Here is a 24891-nt window from a genome sequence, read left to right as displayed (position 1 = left end):
TTATCATGCATTCAGCACATAACATACAGAATGAAATAGTGAAGCTACGAACAGTGCTTGTGCTAGTTTCAGCAAGAAGTTGAGTCTACTTTTTGGTGAGGTTTCACCACATAAGATTGTTTGCACTTGTGAGTCTTTGGTATTTAATTTTCCAAATTCTACTGGGTCAACATGGCAGCAGAAAACAGAAAACTCCAAGTCTAATTACAGTACAACATTCTAACATTTCTTGATTTTTCACCTCTTTGCTGTTTTTCATTCTCCCTCCTGACATTAAATAACATATGCTTGGCTCAATTATTGATTTCTTTCCAGCGGATTGCTTTCTCTTGATTTCACGTGGAAGAATTCTTTAGAATTCATCAGGAAACAGAGGGTGTTCTTTTTCTTTTACTTTTGTAAAGAATTAATGAAAGAACAATGTGATAGAACTATACCAAAGGAGAAAGAAATACAAAATGAGTCTATCCCTTATTTTGTAGGAAGCTTCTGCAGTAGGCTACCTGTTTTTTCAGCAGTCACATAGCTAATAGAAATACCAGTAAATCCTTACATTTTTTTGCTCTCCCAATTTGTTTTCCTGTATTTTTTACTCCATTTTAATTGCATCGAAGCTCAGACTCCTTTTTTGATCTGCCTAACAGCCTCAGCCTCAGACCACCCCCCACCACATCTACTGCTTTCCATTAATCAGGTGGTAACAGAATGTGTCAGTGTCACGTCTGAACGACCCCCTCACCCTCCTACTCCCTCGTGCCTTTCCGTGCATTTTGCGTCTAAATAGGTTGGACCTAATGATTTGTATGGGATGCTTTCAACATGGCCCAGATCTGAGCTGACATGCAGACAAGCACAGTTAATGTTAGTGCAGCTTTTGATCAGCTGTTGAGAGGAATCCGACAGATATTGAGTAAATAAATTATGGTGCTGTTCAAACCTTCCTATATAGTATTACCTCAGTTAATTAGCTACAGCAGTGAGTGATTTCTTTTTCACAGTGTCTGAGCCAGACAAATGAGAGAAAACTGACTGAAAGCGTCTGAGCTGCACTTTAATTTTCTGCTTCCTGTCTGATTGGATATCAATATTTTCAACTGCTCTGGTCCCTAAAGGGCTGTTGTTTCTTTCCGTCTTGAATAAGGGGCTGCAGTGGGTTATGATTTGTAGAATATCTGATCGCAGTTTGCAAAGTTTTCTAAACAATGAAAACATACACACCTGCAGGTACAAAAAAAATGCTTGGGCCATGCTGTCTGCCATATCAACACCTTTCACGCTATCTTCCAGTTTTTTGCACTTCACTCACACCTGTCTCCCTCTGTTATCACATGCTTTTCCTGTTCATCATTTTTGTATTTCCTTCCAACAACAACTTATTTAATCTTTTAGCGCTGACATCTTAGCTCCCTCAGAGAATTTCCCTCCATGTTGTCTGTTTTGCTCTCCCTTAAGACGTTTCTTTTCTATCTGCACATATCACTGAATGCATCAGGGCACAGCTGCAGTTTCATTATGTACCATATAAACATGGTCCTGCTGAATTATTTACTCCTCTTGCTCAACATCCCCCACAACAGATCCATAAGGCTGCAGAGTCAGTCAGATTTGAACTAAACAAACTGCCTGGGCCTTGTGCAGGATGACCCAAGGTAATGTTGCTACTGGTAACAGAACCCTGCTCTGGTAGTGTCAGTTGCATAGTTTCTCTGAAGGTACCTGAGTGGGTGTTACCAGGTGCATTGTTAGATCTCATTCTTCAAGAAAGAATTCTCTTTTCAGCACTTCATTTAACAGAAGCTTTGTATCTTTGAATTAATAAAAGCTTTAAATCACCTTTTTGTCTTTTACAAGATAAAATATTTCCATAAAATGCATTTTAGGATGATAAGTCACAATTAACATCATCACAACAGCAACTTATTCTACTATACATATACCAGTTTCCAATTGAATTACTTGAGACTGTAATGTTTTGGATTAAAAAACATTATTTAAACCTTTGTTGTTGCCTAATAACTGCTATTCTAAAAATATTTATAGCCTAAAAGATTGCTGGGCTTTAGAGACTGCTGCTTTCAAGCAACTCCTCCTAATTGAAAATGCATCGGGTTAAAAACCATGTTATAAATCATGTACGATGTGAGTGTGTGAATTCCTCACTTTAATGGTACAGGATGATTCCAAGCACATCATTTTTAGGATGTTTGAAAAAGGGCATATCAAAGATAAATGGGAGTAGAGAACTGGAAAAATGTTTCAGGACAGCACATTTTATAGCCAGTATGAATGATTTGGGGTGAAGTTCTGCACAAATGTCACCAGTATAAAACAGTGAGGCTTTCCTAACTTTTGTTAGGACAGAGAATCATCAAAGAGAAGTCACTAAGCTGTATTGATCAGGATACGGGCATGGTCAGGGAGCCAAGCAGTAATGAGACTCTTTTTGTGGCATCCAGCCAGATGGGCAGGGCTCTCCTAAGGCTGAGACAAACCGTGTGACTGTAATTATAGAGTGGCTTGAATCTGGCAGGACCTGGAGTGTTTCAGACATCACCATTTCCTCCCCATCCATCACATTCAACCAGGCGGAACTAGGCCTCAGATGCCCCGCAAAATAATCATTCCCATGCAACAGCCCTGACAGCAGCATTCATTCAATAACACAGATGATAAGAAATGATAATAACAATCATGCTGCTGCATATTTTAAAGGCTCTACTGTGGTTCTGTGTGTGTGTGTTTGTGTAAGTGATTTTTACAATTATGTATGAACATGAGCCAAAAGTTTTTGAGGGAAAACAAGTGCATGAAGAAGTAGTTATTGTGCACAAGCAAACCAACTGTTGATTTACAGTATATGATATGTCCATCGACTTCAAGGAACAGACCCGAAGGTTGAAATGCAAAAATCCTCATTAACTCAGAGCGATTTCAAACAGCCTTCAGACTGAAAAAGCTATCTGGCTTATGATTACTGTCAGCAGAGAGCTTTGCAAAAATGAGAAGAGCATCTTTCAGCAGGGGCATAAAGAGTTCAATCCCTATTTCAGCTTTTCATGTCCACACATAATCCACTGTCCTTCCGAAACCTTGGCCTATGCAGATCTGCCAATGTGAGTTTCACCTGCGCATGTGTAGTTTCTTTTTTATCAAAAGCCAGCTCTTAAAATGTGGAATTATTCATGCATAATTATTTGAAATTTATTCAGTGAAGGTACACTCTCCTTGCCTGAGTACAATGTTGGGTTGTCATGAATAACAAATAGGCTCATTATTGAAATGTCCATCCCAGGCCCAGGGTATGAAGAGCAATGTTGTATCTGGCTCCACCCTCATGTTTTACTCCTGCAGTGATAGATGAAGGGACAGCTCTTGGCTGGGAAATGCTATTCAATTTTTCAAATTCAATTCAATTCAATTCAAAAGTCTTTATTTCTAACATAATAGTAGTGTAAGTAACAGACCTGCTTGAACATACTTAAGCAAGGAATGCAAGAGACAGCAGTCTTGACATGTCCGATAAGGAGTAGGAAGAAGTAAAAACGTATTAGTACTTTGTTGGGAATCCTTTTGCACGGATTACTGCATCAATGCGGCGTGGCATGGAGGCAATCAGCCTGTGGCATTGCTGAGGTGTTATGGATGCGCAGGATGCTTCAATAGCAGCCTTTAGCTCATTTGCATTGTTGGGTCTGGTGTCTTTCAGCTTTTTCTTCACAATACCCCACACATTCTCTATGGCAGGGGTCTCAAACTCGCGGCCCGCGGGCCAAATGCGGCCCGCCGGACGCTAGTTTGAGGCCCCCGCCTTGATATGAAAGTTTAATGTTAGTGCGGCCCGCGCGAGTTTGACATGGATGCTGTATGGTATCATGTACCCAGAAATGACAGCTTAAAGCTGTGTGCACACCGGACACAATTGACACGATTTTGTCCCGCCCATACGCGAGCGAGCCCGCCTGTTTTGCTTTTTCTCTCATCATCCATGACTGAGATCACCACCATCACTGCGCTGTACTGCTCTGAAAGTCCGAAGCTCCGCTGTCATTTCTGGGTACATGATACCCTCTGGAGGCGTCACATTCTCCCTAGTTCTCCCTATAAACGTGCATTTTTTTCACACTGACAGGCTCAGATAGTTACAATAAGTGTCCGACAACATACTAGAAAGGAGAAATGAACGTATGTCTACCTTTAGCTTGAGATCGCTGTTTGTTGTTGTTCTGCTGCTGTGTGGACTAAAGGGGTGTTCACAGCAAAAGCGACAAAAATAATCGCAAAATACTCAAAAATACTCCCATGGTCAGTAAACGGCCGCCGGTAAACTGTGGGTTTTTCCCCCAGTTCTCTCCTTCAGTGCTGCTGCTCTGAGCCGGCTGCCTGCCAGCTAGCAGTGGTTCAGTCCTCCGGTCCAGTCCCGCGAAAAAAATAAACAACCTCCGGTCTGCATTGACTTTGTATGTAATCTCGTCGGTTTTCCCCCGGTTCTCTCCCTCCGAAACTCCCGGTCAGGTAAACCGCCAGCGAACTCCGGTCCAGTCCCATTCCCCCGGTCAGGGGAAGTTCACAGGGGATTCACCGGCTCTCTCCTCCCGGTCAGTAAACAGGGGATTCACCGGCTCTCTCCCTCCAGAGCCGGCTGCGAAACATAAACTCTCCTGGTCGTTAAACGGTTGTCGGTAAACTCTGTCTTCCATAAACTGCAGCGGGCACAGCAGCCTGCAGGACACCGCACAGGACCTGTGTGCAGTAACGTTATGAGACTCTCCACACTGATTGGCTCTCGCAACAAACAGCGATCTCAAGCTAAAGGTAGACATACGTTCATTTCTCCTTTCTAGTATGTTGTCGGACACTTATTGTAACTATCTGAGCCTGTCAGTGTGAAAAAAATGCACGTTTATAGGGAGAACTTATAATATAAATATTAAACGGCCACCACAAACACTTTGTGTTTCCATGGTTTCTGACGTTCAACCAATCACTAACTGTGCCGTGCTCGACGTCATATGCAGGCGCAGGACCCTGAGCCAATCTGGTACCAGCGGAAATTACGTTCTTTGTACGTCAGCTAAACACTAAAACTTAAACTTCAACACAACAGCGATACCTAGTGGAATTATATATTACACAGCCCCAAACATGTCTTTCTCAAAGCCTGCAGTGAAGAGAAAGGTTGGTGATGAGCACAGACAATTTCAGGAAAAGTGGGAAATTCAGTATTTCTTTGTGGAGCACAGGGGCACTCCGACGTGTCTTATTTGCACAGAGAAAGTTGCGGTGCATAAGGAATACAATTTGAAACGTCATTACACAACTAGACATGCTGAGGACTATGCAAAATACCAGGGAGATGAGAGAGCCAACCGAGTTGCCAATCTTAAAACATGTCTACTGAAGCAACAAGATTTTTTTAAGAAAGTAACCAAAGAGAATAACGCAGCAGTCGAAGCTAGCTATGTGGTTAGTGAGATGATTGCTAAAGCAGGAAAGCCATTTACAGAAGGTGAATTTGTCAAAAAGTGCCTGTTACAGGCTGCAAGTATTGTCTGTCCAGAAAAGAAAGGTCAGTTCAGCAACATCAGCCTTTCTGCCAACACCGTGGCAGAGCGCATTTGTGACATGTCAAGTGACATTTATGATCAACTGTGTGAGAAAGCAAAATGTTTCAGTGTATACTCAGTCGCTCTTGATGAGACCACAGACATCACTGACACTGCCCAGCTCGCAATATATGTCCGTGGTGTTGATGACAATTTTGAAGTGACAGAGGAGTTGCTCACAGTAATGCCAATGCATGGCCAGACCACCGCTCAGGAGATATTTCACCAGCTGTGTGATGCCATTGAGAATGCCGGTTTTTCATGGAAGAGATTTGTTGGGATAACAACTGATGGAGCGCCATCAATGACAGGGAGGAAAAATGGACTGGTGGCACTTGTTCAAAAAAAACTGGAAGAGGAGGGTGTGGAGGAAGCCATAGCTCTGCACTGCATTATCCATCAGCAGGCCCTTTGCAGCAAATGCCTGAAATTTGACAACGTGATGTCTGTTGTTGTGCAATGCATCAACCACATCAGATCCAGGGGCTTAAAACACAGAAGGTTCCGTGCTTTTTTAGAAGAAATGGAGTCAGAATATGGGGACGTGCTTTACTTCACCGAGGTACGTTGGCTCAGCAGGGGAAACATGTTGAAGAGATTTTTTGAGTTGAGAGCAGAAGTGAAAGTCTTCATGGAGAAGAATGGGGTGGCTGTTCCTGTGTTAAGTGATCCTATATGGCTCATGGACTTAGCTTTTCTTGTTGATGTCACGCATGAGCTTAATGTACTGAACAAGAGGTTACAAGGCCAGGGGCAACTTGTCAGTGCTGCCTATGACAATGTGAGAGCATTCTCCACAAAACTTATGCTATGGAAAGTTCAGCTATCTCAGACAAACCTTTGCCATTTCCCAGCATGCAAGGCACTTGTGGATGCAGGCACACCATTCAGTGGTGAGAAGTATGCTGATGCCATTTTGAAGCTACAGGAGGAATTTGACCACAGATTTGCAGACTTCAAGACGCACAGAGCCACATTTCAAATTTTTGCGGACCCCTTCTCCTTTGATGTGCAAGATGCCCCTCCTGTGCTTCAAATGGAGCTCATTGACCTGCAGTGCAACTCTGAACTCAAAGCCAAGTTCAGGGAGGTGAGTGGAAGAGCAGACAAGCTTGGGCAATTTTTGAGAGAATTGACTCCCAGCTTCCCTGAGCTTTCCAGAATGTTCAAGCGGACCATGTGCCTTTTTGGGAGCACGTACTTGTGTGAAAAGCTCTTCTCCACCTTGAACTTCAATAAGTCCAAGTACAGGACCAGACTTACTGATGAGCATCTTCAAAGTCTACTGAGGGTCTCAATTGCTTCCTCCCTCAAGCCAAATGTGGCTCGGCTATGCGAGAGGAAGCGCTGCCAGACATCTAGCCAAAAGTAGGCAAGAGAAGCCATGTTCAGAACAGTTCATGTTGAAAGTTTCATTAATGTTCATGTTAAAGGTTAAATAACTGTTAATACTGTTAATTTGAATCTGAAAAAAAATAATTTCTCTACCCACCAACTATATGTGGTTTCTTAAGTTTTTCTTATTTGCTGTTTTATTATTATTTTATTTATTTATTACTGATTGATTGATTTATTTTCTTTATTCTTTATTTGTTTATTTATTTTTTCATCTTATTTTGTGTAGAAAATTAAAAATTAAGATATTTGAGAACAGTGGAATGTTTTATCAGAGCTTTTCTTGTGGAAAACCGGAACCAAAGCACTGAAAAAGTGTAGGGTATAGCAGAAGCAAAAGCATTGAAGACAGTTTTTTTTTTCTTTTTTTTTCTGTTTTTAATAAATGCGTTTTTTTTGTTGAAAACCTGATGCGGCCCAGCCTCACCCAGACCCTAGCTCCAGTGGCCCCCAGGTAAATTGAGTTTGAGACCCCTGCTCTATGGGGTTCAGGTCAAGGGAATTGGCAGGCCAATCGAGGACAGTAATGCCATGGTCAGTACATCATTTACTGGTGGTTTTGGCACTGTGGGCAGGTGCCAGATCATGCTGGAAAATGAAATCATCATCTCCATAGAGCTTTTCAGCAGACAGAAGCATGTAGTGCTCTAAAATCTCTTGGTACACAGCTGCATTTACTCTGGACTTGATGAAACACAGTAGACCAACACCAGCGGCTGACATGGCTCCCCAAACCATCGCTGACTGTGGGAACTTCAAGCAACTTGGATTTTGCTCCTCTCCAGCCTTTCTCCAGACTCTGGCGCCTTGACTTCCAAATGAAATACAAAACTTGCTTTTGTCTGAAAAGAGGACTTTGGACCACTCTGCAACTGTCCAGTGCTTCTTTTCCATAGCCCAAGTCAGACGCTTCTTCCGTAGTCTTGAGTTCAGAAGTGGCTTGACCATGGGAATACAGCTATTGTAGCCCATTTCCCGGACACGTCTGTGAACAGTGGCATTTGATACCTGGACTCCAGCTTGTCTTTGAAGCTCCCCCAAATTCTGGAAGCGACTCTTCTTCACAATGTTGTTAAGGCTGCAGTCATCTCTCTTGGTTGTGCAGCGTTTCCTGCCACATTTCCCCCTTCTAACAGACTTTTTGTGGATGCGCTTTGAAACGGCACTCTGTGAACAGCTTGCTCTTTGAGAAATTTATTTTTGTGTCTTACCCTCCTGATGGAGGGTGTCAATGATGGTCCTCTGGACAGCAGTCAGATCAGCAGTCTTCCCCATACTTGTGATTTAGTTTACTGAACCAAGCTGAGTGTTTTTCAAGGCTCAGGAAACCCTTGCCGGTATTTCGAGTTAATTAGACGATTCAAGTGATTAGTTGAATACCCTACTAGTATACTTTTTCATGATATTCTAATATTTTGAGATAGGATATTTGAGTTTTCTTAAGCTGTAAGCCATAATCAGCAATATTAAAATAATAAAAGGCTTGCAATATTTCAGTTGATTTGTAACGAATCCAGAATGTATGACATTTTTGTTTTTTTAATTGCGTTACAGAAAATAAAGAACTTCATCACAATATTCTAATTTTCTGAGACAGTCCTGTATACACACGTACATATATACACTTATATACATCCACAACCATACAACTCCCGTCCCCCCCACCAACCCCACCCCCAGCACTCCCCCTGACAGAACAAGAACAGAACCAGGAGATCCCCTGTCCCGATTTGCCGGCACAAGACAACGCACCAACACCAGTTCCCGGGCCCCTCACAGCAACACCAGAGAGCCAGCCCAGGCACTCCCCACCATCCCCCCGCCAGCCGCAGATTGATTGATTGATTGAAGAATTTATTAGAAGAATTGCATAGGATCAGGTACAGTTTCATGACAGTACAGATTCGCTGATACAAAGTCAACTAAAAGGCATTATTCCAAGAAAGCATTACACTTGTTTACATTGGAGACCTTTTTAAACTCATATAACATTGAATGACATACAGGTAAGAAGCAGTACTTTGTAGGGAAGATTGTAAAAAAAAAGAAAAGGGGGGAATTACTGTTATTTTGCACCGAGAGAGACTAAAAAGGTGATGAGACAAATAGAATAAGCTAGGTAATACAAAACAAAACCAGAAAACAAAACAAAAAACAAAAACAAGAAACGATAATAAGAAGGAACAGCGGGATGTGCAGTAGAGGCTTTGATTATTCCCAGTTACGAGTAGCAGCCTCCTGTAGGGGGCTTTTTAGGGCAGACTTGAAGGAGACATGGGAGCCCCCCTCCGAGCCTCTGCCCTATTCAAATGAGACATATTATTATTACTCTTTTTAAAAAGTTGACAATTTCCTGAAGTATTGATGAAATGTTTGTGATATGCTTAGGTCATTATACTGTAATAGTGTAAGAGTTTTTATGTCTAAAACAACTGTTTTGGAATGAGTCACTCATTTTCATTCTTTTAAATTAAACACAAGAATGCTAATGCTCAGAAGAAGACTGAAGGCACTCAGTAAAGGCCTTGGCACAACTTGATTATATACCTGTGAGCAGCAGTAACTGATCTTTGGGGTCTTTGGGTTGGAACCTCCTTTCACCAGTGTTTTATTTAAATAGTCTCACTCAAACTTCCAGATGGCTAAACAGTGATCTTTGGCGTTGTAGAGTCATTCCCCTAATGCCAGCTCTCACTGCTCCTCACCAAGACAACAACCTCCATTAGCTTACCTACAAAATGGCTACAACAATCAAATAGTATTGCCATCAGAGAGGGCTTGGAGGGGGAGGCAGGGCAAGAGAGGGTTGCTGGACTTGAACACTCCCTCGCCGGACCGGACTGGACCATGCACCCATGAAGTTGGGGGGAGATGGGGATGCTGGATTAGTTGAGTCTGATCTATTTGTAATAGTGCCCTGCAAATCTGAACCACCCACTGAATGACATGTCGTAATGTTGTGAAGTAACAAACACTGTCACTTTGCCAAATATATTAACAAGGTTTTGAGGTGTTAAGCACTTTAGACAACCAGATATATTTAAATATTGATTAAAATAAATTGAAACAAATGATCCAGCCTTAAACATAATTAGAATCCAGTCCCACACCTTTTTTTACGAAATACACAACTTTCTTCTACCACTTACACTTACAAAGAAACGTTTTAAAGTTTCAAAGTATAACAATATCATGGTGGAGCACTGGCTCCACTTTTGTCTGCTATTTAGTATGTCACTTGTTTTGCTGTAATAGCACACCATCAGACTAGTACTTTTCAAGGCCTTTAAAGAATCAATTGCCACCAGGCACTCATGTGCTATTTGCGAAGGCATTTTGTAGACCTGTATAGGTTGAGGAGCTTTAAATGTGAAAATGCTTTGAGCTGCTCAGCACCCATCTGTATTCAGTTTGCCTGAGCGTGTAGCTGAATTAACTGGTGCTGATGGATTTGAAAAGCTGCAGAGGATTGTGACTCCACTAAGGACCAGACAGCAGACTGGAGGTCAAAGATCAGTAGGATGGACGTTTCTCTATGAAGGTGTCCCTTTTCTGTGAATTAGCTGAGGTTGAAGGATGAGCTGAAAGCTGTCAAGCCCCATTTGAATGTTTGTGTTTCAGTCAGAGTCATCGACAAACCAACATCTAACTGATGTTTTGGCTAGTTTATTGATTGAAGATAGCGGGCATGTGTATTTGATATCCATCCATCCATCCATCCATCCATCCGTCCGTCCGTCCGTCCGTCCGTCCGTCCGTCCGTCCGTCCGTCCGTCCGTCCATCCATCCATCCATTAAATGGATCATCATCATCCTCATAATGTAGATGGAGGAAATGTTTGACCCACACAGTCCCCCACAGGCTCAATGATCAAAACTCTCTTCTCCCACACTCATGCATAGACCTTACCAGGAAGAGTCAGGAGTGTCAGTCCCCTATAAATGAAACACACACTCCCATCTCCCTTCAAAGGGGGAACCACAACCCCGTCTGCCAAACTGGAGGGACTGCCCCCAACATTCACATGATGTTGCAGAGGCAGTCAAAAGAGAGTTCTACATCAACCAGAGCCTCAAGGAACTTCTAGGTGGATCTCATTCACCCCAAGAGGCTTGCTTCTGCAGACAGTTTGCCCTTTTTTCTTTGAGTGAATTTAATCTATGCATTTTTGAATTTAAGATGAATTGTTCATTTAAATCACTTCACCCATTCCTATTTGAAATCATCCATTTATATTTATTTTAAACCCTGTTCAAGGTCAGGAGCTTATCCCAGCTGTCACTGGATGAGAGATGGGTTAAACCATGAACAGGTTGCCAATCTGTCTCAGGGCCAAACAGAAACATTTGAGGCACACAACTATGCACACACGCAGTCCTACAAACATATATATTAATAAGACCATTTTATTTATTTTTCTTTTGTGTTTAAACAGCAACCAAAGCATCTGTGCTGGGGACTGCCCTGGAGTCCCTGGAGCTGCTTGTCCAAATAATCTTGTATAAATTGCAAAAGAAAATGGTATTAGATTGCTCAATGGGGTGAGTGGGAGTGTGTGGTTGTTTGTTTATCGTGATCCTGCAATGGACTGCTGACCCGTCTAGGGTATGCCCCTGCCTTTTACCTGAGGAAAGCAGGGACTCATGATCGTGGATTTATATAAATGGATATAGATAATGGATGGATGAACTGAACTGAATGGAATTGAAATGTTGACATTCAAAAACTTCCTTATAATGCAACATATTGTACTAGATTTCGGGACAAGATATGCAACAAAGACTTTCCTCTGATTTACGAAAAAAGACCTTCTGTAGTTCTTCTATCATGCTTTCTCCAGACGACTCATTAGTCCAGCCTGTTTAGCCGATCCTTGTCCTTCAGTGTTATATCCATCTTTTCAGGTCTCTCGGCTGTGACTGGGACCCTGCTTGTCTTCAATGTTTGGCGCTGCAGCCCTTCAGGGCCAGAGCTTGACCATCAAAGCTGTTCTGTGTTATTTTAGACTTTGACGGTAATGGCAAGAGATCATTGTGATGAATGATCATTATGACGGTAGAACTGCTCGATAGCAATGAATTGAGTCTTTGGGAAGGGTAACACCAGCCTAAATATATCAGCTTGTATTTTACTTTTATTCATCACTCTGCCTCTTTTCATTTTTTCCACCCTCTCTTCTCCAGCTCAGCGAGCTGTGACTGGTCATTAACACAACATTAAGTGCTCTGTGAATCCATACTTCCTCCAACTCATCTCTTCTGCCCATAAAAAGGAGCAGCTATAATGACACTCACAATGACTGCATTTGACAGTGAGGGGCAGACAAAGTATCTCCTACACATCTGGTAAAATCAGAGCTGTCAAAGTGGAGCTGGTAGAGATAGTTGGCTTACAAATGTGTGTTGTGTAAAGAGGCTTTTAGTATGTATCGGGTGTTTCATCGGTAGAGACGGTTTGTGTTCAGTGATATGGTCAGTGATGAAATAAAGATATGCCAATTCAAGAATGAAAAAGTGAGAAAGAGCGAAATGCACACATACATTATTGTGCTAAATATTGGGCAGTGTGTCCAACAGCTTTATCCCACATCACTGTGTTCTTAGTTGATCATTATGTAACCAACATCCTCTTCTGGTCTGCGGTTTCTGTCATAACTGACTGCCATGAAGAGACCATTATTTCTTATCAAAATATATGAGACCTTTAGGAAGGGGAAAAGGGGCTCTTTTCTCTTCTTTCCAAAGATATTTCATCTTGACTTGATGTAATTGCAGCTGGATTCAGTGATAGAAACATAATTACTGTGTATAGACCATGAGTCTATACAATTCTATACCATGAGTCATTTAATACCTGTCTTTTATGTACTAAATATTAAAGAGTAAAAGAATGCAGAGACTAGGATGTCCCGATACTGTTGAGGTGAGAGGTAATGAGAGGTTGCATACAACTACATTTTATGTAAATTGTCTAAAAAGTGCAAGTAAAATGCAACAAAAACGAGGCGGTGTCTTGGCAGATTTTTTGCATGTCTTGGACATGTTGTCCTGAGAGTACAAATACTGTTCTTGCCTTTTCAATGTCTGTTTAATGTGGTTTTGAATCATGGGAAAATTACAAAAGGTGCTGCAGAAAACAGTGCAATGTCAACACTCACAGTAAATGAGTGTTTTGGTCTTTACACCAGTAGATACGCGGCACGTAGCCCGGAGGTCTCGGCAGCAGAACAAGAGCTACCAAATCAATATGTTGTTGGTAAACTATCAAATTACAAACACGGCCTTATCCCAGCCCACAGGTACAAACAGCATCATAATGCAAAGTACTTACAGGGTAAAATGAAACTGTGCCACAAAGTTTGATTTTTCCTAACTTGTAATAGTTTTGTGTCTGACACAATGGTGTCACTGAAAATTGACTAAGGAGGCAAAAAAGAAAAAAATCATTCTTATATGAGCCATTTCTGGGCAGATACTGATAATGGGCATTATTGGGGATGCCTTGGGCCCCTCTCTGGCATGAAAGATGGTGGTCATTTGGCTAGACGAGAGGCATTGAAGACCCCCTCCTAGACTGGAGCAGGTGGGTGCGGAGGCGCCTAGGGCTAGCTGTATTAATGAACAGGCAGTGCTGAAAGGGACAGGTTTCTATAATGCTGATGAATGGTCATTACAGAGCAGAGATGGGGGAAGAGAGCAGGAGAAAAGGAGACGACAATGGGAGAAGAGTCGAGTGAAGTGGGCAAAGAGGGAGCAGCAGAAGGGACAAACAAAAGCTTTAATTTGCACCTCAGATTTCTGTAAACTCATTTGTCATGTCAGCTGTTTTACTGTTCATCATGCGTCTTCGCATTTCACCTTGTATGTGTGCTTACTAGACCCAAATCTGGCTTTTTTCACCATGTGTCTTCTGCACCAAATCATTTTATTATCTGCATTGAAATTTTATGACTCATATTTCTCCTGTACCTCTTGTCTCGCACCATTTTATGGATTCATCTAACAAGACCTCTGAATCTATACCATGCTTTAAATGGTTCTGGGGGTGATGTGTGGAGACCTGAAAGCATCTCCTCTCCATTAAATGTTATTGAGCAGGTGGGGCTTTAAAGGTCAGAAAAAGGAGGATGCATCAGGAGATATATGCTCATAAGAAACATAAACTGACTGGGGGCCAAATCCAACCGCTATAAACTTCATTAACTTCTTGCCTACAGCTGTTTGGGTCATCGGTGTTGAAGGATTTGCAGAAGTAACTGTCTAAACCAAAATGTTGCTGTAATAGGACTGTTAAGAATAGAAGTGATCTGATATCTATAACATAAATAAATAGAATTAAACAATCTTAGCACGATCAGCAATCTTGAAGACCAGCAGTTATAGGGAGGCTTTTCATCTGAACACTTGCACAATTTCTCCTCCCAATTCTCAGTGATTCCATCCAAATGTTAATGACGCTTTTTCATCATAATTTGGTGCACTGAGTTAATTCCCTGAGGACCTACCAGCGCTCATCCAACATACTTTCTGGGTCACACGTGAAAAAAAAAAAAAAAGAAAAAAGAAAGAGAGGCCCGCATTAGATTGGCTTCTGGCTGCCGTGTAGTCAGTGTCAGTCTAATTGCAGTGCAGTAGTGTATAATCTAGAATTTGTTACACTTCATATTTCCTACTGCATCAATTCAGTGCCCAGCAACACTTGGTGTAGATGCCAAATAGCATCGCATCCGCAGTAATTACTTGGTTTGTGCTTGTATGGTGAGAGTACTTATGTTACAGCTGTGAGCGTATTTAGAGAACAAGACAGTAAAGTAGTGTTTTGCTGTTGCTATGCTTAGTCAATTGTTTATTATTCTAAAAAGTCAGGAAATGTGTGTGTTTCTAAAGAATGAATGGGGTCTGTATCCTACTGGTCTGATGTGTTTTTGTGATGTTTTTGGTAATGTTGTTAGTCTTAGGGGAGATAGTGATATGTATATTACTTCTATCTGGTTCAGCCAATGTTGACATTGTCTATTAAAATGTCACAAATTTACAGTAAACATCACAACCTCATTCCACATTTAACATTATCCAGACACCACTTAACTTTCTTCTCTGTTTCTGTTTGTTTAGTGGGAGGAGGTGAGTGGCTATGACGAAAACCTCAACACCATCAGGACCTACCAGGTGTGTAATGTCTTCGAACCCAGTCAAAACAACTGGCTCCTTACCACCTTCATTGATCGTCGTGGAGCACAGCGCATCTACGTGGAGATACGTTTTACCGTGCGCGACTGCAGCTCCATCCCCAATGTCCCCGGCTCTTGCAAGGAGACTTTTAATCTGTACTACTATGAAACTGATGCTGTTATTGCCACCAAAGGCACAGCCTTCTGGATGGAGGCGCCTTACCTCAAGGTGGATACCATTGCTGCAGACGAGAGCTTTTCCCAGGTGGACTTTGGTGGACGCCTGATGAAGGTCAACACAGAGGTGCGCAGCTTTGGTCCGCTGTCCAAAAACGGCTTCTACCTGGCCTTTCAGGACTATGGGGCCTGCATGTCTCTGCTGTCAGTCAGGGTGTTTTATAAGAAGTGCCCAAGTGTGGTCCAGAACTTTGCAGTCTTTCCAGAGACCATGACAGGGGCGGAGAGCACCTCCCTGGTCATCGCCAGAGGTAATTGCATCCCCAACTCAGAGGAAGTAGATGTCCCTATAAAGCTCTACTGCAACGGGGATGGAGAGTGGATGGTTCCCATTGGTAGCTGCACCTGCAAGGCTGGGTTTGAACCTGACAATGGCAACATCTGCCGAGGTAAGATACATTAATCTTCAAGTACTAGCTAAGACAGGCCTTCTTGGACCTTATTTTCTTTTCCTTATTCTCTCCGTTACTAAATAATGGACCATTTAAAACAAACCAGATCCATTTCTCTTAAAGACATGACAGGAATTTGTTTTATTGTGGGCTTGCATAAAACAAGGGTTCAGTATATCTTGGATCACAGACTTTCCACATCATTAGAGAGTCTAAAATGATTATGTTCGATGGATTGTGCTGAATTTAAAGCGCTGTACTCTTTTATTTATTGAATTGTTTTGATCATGTATATTTCCAGAGTGCTAAGAAGGCACATTATCATTTATTTACTTTGTTTTTTTTTGTTTTTTTGCTTAAGCTGTCACTTTTTTTCTTTTTCTTTGCGTCCTCTAATGCACCTTTCGGCTCTCTACCTCGTTATTTTGACACACTCACAGGCACACACATATGAACAGAAAATTTGCTCAAGGTGTCTGGCGATAATAAGAGTAGCTGGGGGCTCTCAGTATGGTGCTCCGTTGGTTGGCTTACCTCAGGAGGTTAGTTGGAGAATGTGTGGAGCCAAGATAAGATTGATTGACACCATCTCCTCTGATCAATAAACAGATATAAGTCTGCCACATATCTACAAAGCACAATGTGTGTGACTGCATCTACTGTATCCTTCCCGCTTAGCTTTAAATGCTTTGCAACACAACCTCACACTCGTATACACACAGAAACGAACACCTGTAGTCTTTAACCAATATTGAATGACATTCAAATGAATGTGGCACGGCAAAAGTTGATTAGTGTAAGTTAAGCAAATTGTTCCCATCTCTAGTTAAAACATCAACATCCTTGTGGTAACAGCCAAATATTTAGAATATCAATTTTGTGTGACTTGTTAACCGAACACATAACATATGTAGATATAGTGTAACCACTTTACTTATGATACTTTACATGCTTCATGGTTAAGATTAATAACTATAATCGGTTAATCAATCGGCTTGATCAAATGGACATTTGGGATGAAACCACTTTCAGCTTGGTCTACTGAGATAAGGGCAAAAAACGTCATATATTTTGGCAAACTTTTCAATAAACTGCATACTATGAAGAAAGGTTAAATAGAGGACCCTCTTAGCTAGTAGCACTGGCAAATAGTTACGTAATGGCATTCAGAGCTCGTTTCCCTTTTGATTCGCCTCTGTACCTCTTCACCAAGGTGAAACAGCAGCTCATCCGCCTCATGGTCATTTACATAACAAATTTGGTGGACTATTGGCGCAGTGACCAGAATTGTTAGTGCAATACAGCTAAAAATATAAAGATCTATCACTTTTGCTCAACAACCATCTCAATCTCTGGAGATTTGTATGGAATCTGTTCCCTTCTCATCTCAACTCAGAGGCTCCTGCTATAACCTTTTATTTTCCATGCAGTCTTTTTTCATTGACTTTTAATCCATTATTTAAACAGGAGAGTCGAACCTAAAAGTGCTTGTGGAAGCTGAGTACTATGGGCAACCAATAAATCGGAGGTGGGTGCAATAACATGGCTTCAGCTTTGGGTCTGAAGTAATTCCCCATTAGAGATGGAGTAACAGGAACAGGAATAAGAAGAATATGAGAACATGTAGCTTCAAGCTGAAATAATTTCCCTCATTGAGAACAACATGATGGAAAGGTACTACTTAGAAAAAGGGAACGGCGCTGCAGTTCCTAATAGCTCAGTGGGAAATGAAAAGAAATAGCTTCTGTTTTGAGCAGTGATAAACTACCTGGGTAATGTGTTACGTTGTTTGATATAAAACCCATTTTTATGTTATATTCCTCAGTACAGAACAGTGGGGTTCCGGCTAGAAACCCACCTACTTACTGATTAATATGTTAACGGTATCTATTGAGAGCATTTTTGATCAATTGCTGACTCAACATAAGCAGATATTTAACTTACCAAGCAGTTCTTGATGGAATAATGAGTCTCAGCTTGTTGTGGCATGAAATCAGCATGTTAATTCTAACTACTCTTTTTTTTTTAGAAAAAAAATTATTTTAACGTATTTTGCTACTGCAAATTTGTATAAGTCTTTTTCAAGCACATGCATATTTATGCACAATACATTCTGCAACACTTTGGAGTAAATAATTGTCTTTTTTCTCTCTCGCTCTCTCTTCTTAAATGTCAGTGTCCATTTGCTGTGACAGTGAAAGTTTTTCTTTAGTGGAAGTGAGAGGGCTGTGTGTGTCTGCTTAGGTGGAATAAGCATTCATGACTTGATTGCATGTCAAATATATGTTTTAATTAGTGACAGGTAGCATAGTGTGTGTGTTTGCGTGTATATGTGTGTGGAGAGCCCTCTGTCAGCTGGGTAGAGAGGCCATGTAGAGATCTTGTGCTCTGTAAAGATGATGTCAGCATGCTATCCTCATTACTAGTTCCCCAGCTCCCACACAAGCCATTAGGGTATCCCCTACTCTCTCTACCTCTCCCTCTCTCGCCCTCGGCTATGTAAGCAATCTGCTAAATATTTTATCGCCTCCCTGTTAAATCGAGCAGAGACACTCCACGCGGCAGCACCCCACCACCTTTAGCAGTGCAAGGCTTGTCCTATGTGTGTCCCGTTCAACTGAACAACCTGAAACACACTCATTTGTTGGTTTTATTGACCCTTCTCGTAACTGTTGTTGTGGTCTCCATCCAAATGATTTATTGCATCATCTTGTTACGTTTGCCTTACATCATCTGCTAATGTAATTATTGATCATTTTAATGCATCAAGTAATTAAAGCTCTCCGTTAAGCTAATTATTCTGATGTTAAAACTCTTAAAAGTGACTGATGTGGCACAAATTACGTTAGATTTTGCATTCCAAAATAATACATGGTGAAAACCAGTTCAAACTTCAGACTGCCTCTTCCTCATCGTGCTGTCAACACCGTTTCCTGTGGGGAACAGGGTTTGATGAAGTTTATTAAAGCCTGACTGACTTTATAAAGATGAGAGTCTTTTATGAGGCCCTCTATTACATTTTTCTTTCATTTCCAGTTGGTTGCCCATGATTGAAGCTTAAAGATTTTCCTCTGTTTACACCTAATTGGACCATTTCCATGCAAAACACATAGCTGTAGAGAATCTCCTCTCCTGTGTATTTTCAGACACTGTCTTGTTAAAAAAAAAGAATTTGAAAGGGGTAAAGTATTGTTTCTGTAAGTGATTGTTTTTAAGTTAATTTAAACTTGATAAGCGTGGGACAAAAAAATAAGAAATAAAAATGTCCCTTATTGTTATCTGTGATATTGAAAACTTATTCTTTACAATCACAAGCTCGTTTCCAAACTGGGAATAGGGAATTGGTTTATGAGATTTGCAATGATTTCTGAATCTCATAAACCAATTTCTTTCTGCAGTGGAACATAGAAAACATATCAAATATTTGGTGGAAATACATTAGCTCATTTTGAATTTGATGTCAGCAACACAATATCCATGACAACAAAAGACTTGGAAAGAAATTGGCACTAAAAATAAACATCAGGACAAACATTTTCCAACTACCGTAATTGGGTTAATTGGCAACAGGTCAGTGACATGAGTGGGCTTCAAAAGAGAAATAGAGAACAGCAGCATGTCACAGAAATAAGGATGGGAAGGAGTTCACTAGGTTCCAAAAAACAAGTTGTGAAACAGTTTGTTTCTCAGTGTAAAATTGTGAACACTTTGAAAACATATTTTACAGTACAGTACACCATCACAACATTCTGTGATTGGAAAAAAGTCTGTGCACAACGGACCTTAGCAAAAATAATAACTGCCTGTCATCTTAGAGGCTCAGATGACATTCCTTTAAAAAAAAAAATTAATAAATACCACAGCAAAGACTAAAGAACCATTCTAGTAGTCACCGTCTAAGAACATAATTCACTGTAATGTCCAATGTAGGTTAAAGCTCTTTCATATAAAGAAATCATATGCAAATATAAATGTTGCTATCTTCTCTGGGCGAAAACTAATTTAAAATGGACTGAGGCAAAGTAGAAATCTGTCCTGTGGTCAGACAAATCAAAATATGTAATTATTTTTGGGACTCATGGATGCTGCGTCCTCTGTAGTAAAAAGGGAAAAGTGGCTATCTTCTAGTATGGAGGTGCCTAAGTGCTTGTGGAATGGGCAGCCTGTGCATCTGGAAAGGAAACATGAACGCTGAAATGAACATTCTGGCTTTGGAAAAGCTTATGCTCCCATACAGATAATTTCATTCCAGCGAGGTGTTTTGTTTCTAGCAAGTTAATGCTAAATTTTACACTGTATTCATTGCAAAAGAATGGCTTCATATAGAACAAACTTGATGCTGGACTGGGCTGTCAGAAGTCTACGTGACATGTCATGAAATGAAAACCCAGTACTGTTGAACAACTTGAATCCTATATCAGAAAAAAATTAGACAGCATTGTTCTCCTATATATATATTAGGGCTGTCCCCGATGCAGGATTTAGCTGGTCGACTCAAGTCGGGGAGTTTAATGCGGCGCGTCGACGGCTCGTTTTTTAAGTATCCAAATTCTTGGTTACACATCAAACACTGTACTTTTTTAGGGTCATCCTTCACAACTTCGAAATGTTTCCAAACCTTTGATTTCTTACTTGCCATGTTTTAACCTGCTGCTTTCTTTCACCGCATAACACACTTCACATGTAGCTCCTGCTGATACTGCACATGCGCAGTTTGCGCACCATCCCCCCCATCCCCCTTCCCTAAAAATACGATGGCTCGACTCAAGGAATGCGCGTCAACGCCAGGCTCCTGTATGTATTTGTATATATATATATATGTATATATATGGACTTTTACCTTCTTTTTTCCTTAATATGGTACATTTCCTCACTTTAAACATTGACTTATTTTCTATGTTTATTTCTGGATGACATATAGCTTTATATGATCTGCAAATCAGTGCAATCTTTTTTATTTACATTTCAGTGTTCTATTCTTTTGGATTTTGGGTTTTACCCATCTATCTATCCATCCATACATCCATCTATCCGTCCAGACATCCAGCCATCCAGCCATCCTCCTATCCAATGCAATTTCCATGATGCTGTATCTATATAGTTTGCTATTTACATAATTCCTCACCCGAGCATTACAGACCCGCACAGCAATATGAATCTATCCATATTTTCTCTGCCCGTTCAACTCCAATGGGATTTTGACATGCTGGCACATTAATATTACAAATATTCAAATAACTTTATTTAACATTCTGCAGGCTGGCAGTCACAGTGGGAGATTCACAGCCCATTGAGCAAGTGTACTTCCCTGGGCTAAGTGCCGATTCATCATGGCTGCCTTACTCCTGTCTAATAGCTGCCATCATGGGGCATGAGCACACACACACGCGCACACACATGCACCCAGAAAAACATATTACGTCCTCCATGGATGCATTTTTATATTGTTAAATGCAGTGACCCAGGCACGTTTCTCACATTATTAACCCAAGCCTAAAACCTTATAAATCTTAATATTTCCCCCTGTAGGGTTCATTGTCATGAGCACCATTGGCTTATTTTTTCTATATGACGGGGAATAAAGAATGTAACGAAATAGAACAATGTTTTTTTTTTCACGTCCTTAGAGCACATGGAAGCATAACATTACACCAGAGATTTTCTTTATTCAAGATATAAAAGTTCTGCTTTGGAAGTTTCACAGTTTTCTGCTCCAGGGCAGATTTTCTTTATTCTTTGTACGTCTCATCTGAGAAGATCTGGCAGAGAGGACCCACAAAGGCCTCCTAACCTATTAGTACCAATTCCAGTCTATTTGGCCTTGTCTGCTTCTTTTTCGCAGTGTTTACTTCATTTGCAGGGATGCATCTGTGTGTGGACAGCACAACACACGCACAAGCATCCCTTAAGTGACCTTGAAGCCCAATTAAATAAGCATCTGACTCTTCCTATCCCTATTAGACTTATGGTAGTGAGAACCAGTCTGTTGAGGACAAAATGGCGTGGTGGAAGAAAGACAGAAAAAAAAAGGGGACTGAAAGACTTCTTGTTTCCATGGCTCTCAATAGGTTTAATAGGTGGGTGGCAGAGAGCACTGGTGATCGAGCGTGACCCAAACAAAGACTCTTTGAATTTAAGGTCCAAACTGACTGTTACTAATGACCCAAAACACGGATGCACTGCTCTCTCTGCAGTGACAGTCTCATGATTTAAAAGGAATCTAGGGATTTTCTTCACACATAATGGGAGATTTTTGCCACAAACGGAGCTGTTCTTATCCTCTGAGGGGGTGCACATATTCCTTTTCCTATTATTTTTAGTCTCTTTGTATTTCTCTTCAGCTGCCGTTTTTCTTTCTTTTTCTTCTTTCTTTTGGCTACTTCTCCAACCTTCTGTCCCTTTCAGGCTGTGTATTTGGTGACTGTGTTTTGCCTGAGCATTTTTTTTTGTAATCTCTTGCTGAGTCTTTCCCTCCTTCAAACTCGGTCCTTCTACTCCGCTCTTTCGCTTTTCCTCTCATCTCCCGTTCTCACGCAGTGATGGACATTTGGTTTTGAGGCCAGTCAGAAACACAAGGTCAGAGGGAGACAAAGGAGCCCAAACATTTACCAGATGGCTGGGGCTCAGCTTAATTTGCCTATGTCACCCTCCCTTACAAAATACAAAAGCATTTCACTTCACTCTCCCACCCCATGCTGGACCCCTATTCATCAAATCTCTCATTTGACTATTTACATTTTTTTTTTATTTCTTTTTTCATCCAGCCTTTTTTTGACAGACTTAATCATTAATGGATCAAAGAAAAACATAGCTGTATTTACTTTGGTTCTACATTTACAAGCTTTCCAAATTTACAATTTAAGAGAATTATCAGTTTTGACTGCATAGAAACATTTTTCTTACTCTCCTGTTGCTTTTTTTTCCCACTTTTACAATACGCTGTTTCTTTCTTCTCCTTTCTCTCTCTTCCCTCTAAAATCTGGTCCAACCGGCGGTAATGAGGCGACATGGTGAGCTTCTCCACAGAGTAGCCTCTGGTTGGGAAAGTGCAAACATCCCTCATCTCTCCCTCTCTCATCATTTGTTGATTCTTCCTCTCTCATCAGTGCCCATCAATATGCACTGGCCCACAAGTGGAACAGCCTTGTCCGTTCGGTTTGACAGCAGAGGGCTTTTATTTCCGCAATAACTCAAAACACATTCCCACAAAGCAGAACTGTTTAGTATAAGATCATTTGAATTTCTTTTTTTCTTTCTTATTTTTTTGTAGATTCAGTTAATGGACCTTCTGATACTTCAATTTGACAACTCAACTGACAAGTAGTGTTTATATAAAGTATGATACATTTTCATCATAAGCCTTTATGTTGACTTAGGGAGCATTATATTTGCTTTTTTTTTATTTGCTATTATTTTTTGCTTGTTGTGTTTTGCCCAAAAGCGCATTCTCCATTTTTGTAGCAGCCTGATCCAGAGGCTGAAATTGATTGCAAGTTTAAACTTCAAAGGTCAAAGTTTGCAAGATCTTTGTTCTCTTTCGTGGAGAAGCCTGCATGCTTCGTAGATGAGTCCATACACCCACAATCAGTTTCTATTACCTCTTGCTGAACTTTGCATGTCCAATTTCATAACCATAATCATGTATGCCATAATCCTTCCGCACTTGAAGCAAACAGCATTACATTTCAACTGTAAATGCTCCCTAAGTGTCCTTGATTAAAGACACATCGCAAATTAAGTCTGTGTAATTTGTGTTATGACACCATGAATTATCCTAACTCAGTCCAACTCTCTATAACTAGTTGGGTCGTAACAAACACGGCCTCAATCCCCTGACAATATGCAATTAACCAGCAATTACACATCTCGTACAATCTGCACTGGACTATGTCATTGCATGTGTGTAATTGCATGTTAGTGTTGACCATTAAAGGAGTCTGTACTTTTCAGGGTCAAGAGACGTAGTTCTGCAGAAACAAGAAGAAATGGCTCTTTTTTGTCTGAAAAAAGAGGTCTCTTACAGATGATTGATAATGACTATGTTGACTCACCTCATGTTAATGAACCCTGTGTGTGTGTGTGTGTGTGTGTGTGTGTGTGTGTGTGTGTGTGTGTGTGTGTGTGTGTGTGTGTGTGTGTGTGTGTGTGTGTGTGTGTGTGTGTGTGTGCGTGTGCGTGTGCGTGTGTGTGCGTGCGTGCGTGTGTGCGTGTGCGTGTGTGTGTGTAGATGTGTTTCCACTACCCTTAGATTTGCGAAAAACCAAATATCGAAAAAGAAATCCTGTTTTATCTCAAATATGCACTCTCAGTGGAAGAGAGACAGCTCACCCTCTCCCAAAACCATTTGGTACAAAAAAAAAGAAAAACAGTAAATGAATTGTTAAGAAGGACGCTACAGGGATCTGCTGGACCTTATCCCAGCTCTCTTTTGGCAAACAGCAGAGGCCCACCTTGGACAGGTCTCCAGTCCTTCCCAGATCCCATTCCAATCAAGTATCTGTAGAACACTCAGGCACCGCTCTGCAACCCGATGGCCTAAAACATCTGCAGCCAGGCATCATATGATACCTCCAGAAGTGCTGTGTCCTGCTGTGTCCTAATCCTGCTGGATTAAAGCTGCTTGGATGGTTTTAGGAGAATATACATAATATTAGGCACAAGAGGTCTGTTTATGTCGTGGGAGAATGGTGGTGGATACATTTACAGCTTAACCCTCTAACACTTTTATGATGTCCATATGCGGTGCTTGGAAATAAATACAGTTTCTGAAAGACAAGAGCTCCAATCTTAGTACCAGGCCAGTGTGAATATAGTACTTGTCCAGTTTGCACAGTGGTATGTTTCTCAGAGAGAATGATTTCTGATTAGTCTAGCTATAGCTGACAAACAAATAGATTTTCTCTGTCTGTAATGTTCTCCTGGGGAACTGGACAGGCTGCGATAGAAAGACAGTGTTTTTGTGAAGGAGCCAGTATGAAGCATAATAAGACCCTTTGGGGAATGAGCCAAACAGAGCGATAGGGACAACAGGACACATGCTTGTACACTATATCGGTTTCAGCATGACTGTCTCTTTCTTATTCTTTCATCCCA

General features: G+C 41.0%; 1 protein-coding gene across 4 annotated transcripts in view; it reads left to right on the top strand.

The window, feature by feature from the left end:
- Positions 1-24891, top strand: part of LOC133452682 (ephrin type-B receptor 1-B) — a 177160-nt gene that overhangs the window by 67472 nt on the left and 84797 nt on the right. For all 4 annotated transcript variants that reach the window (XR_009783275.1, XR_009783273.1, XR_009783274.1 and 1 more), the window contains exon 3: positions 15114-15795. Coding sequence is in view for 1 of the 4 variants with exons in the window: in XM_061732220.1 (XP_061588204.1) it covers positions 15114-15795 (682 nt within the window). In the remaining 3 variants the exon portion in view is untranslated. The remainder of the gene's footprint in view (positions 1-15113; positions 15796-24891) is intronic.

Source organism: Cololabis saira, chromosome 10, assembly GCF_033807715.1.
Source record: "Cololabis saira isolate AMF1-May2022 chromosome 10, fColSai1.1, whole genome shotgun sequence".
Classification (NCBI taxonomy): Eukaryota; Metazoa; Chordata; class Actinopteri; order Beloniformes; family Belonidae; genus Cololabis; species Cololabis saira.
This window is presented reverse-complemented; position numbering and strand designations above follow the sequence as displayed.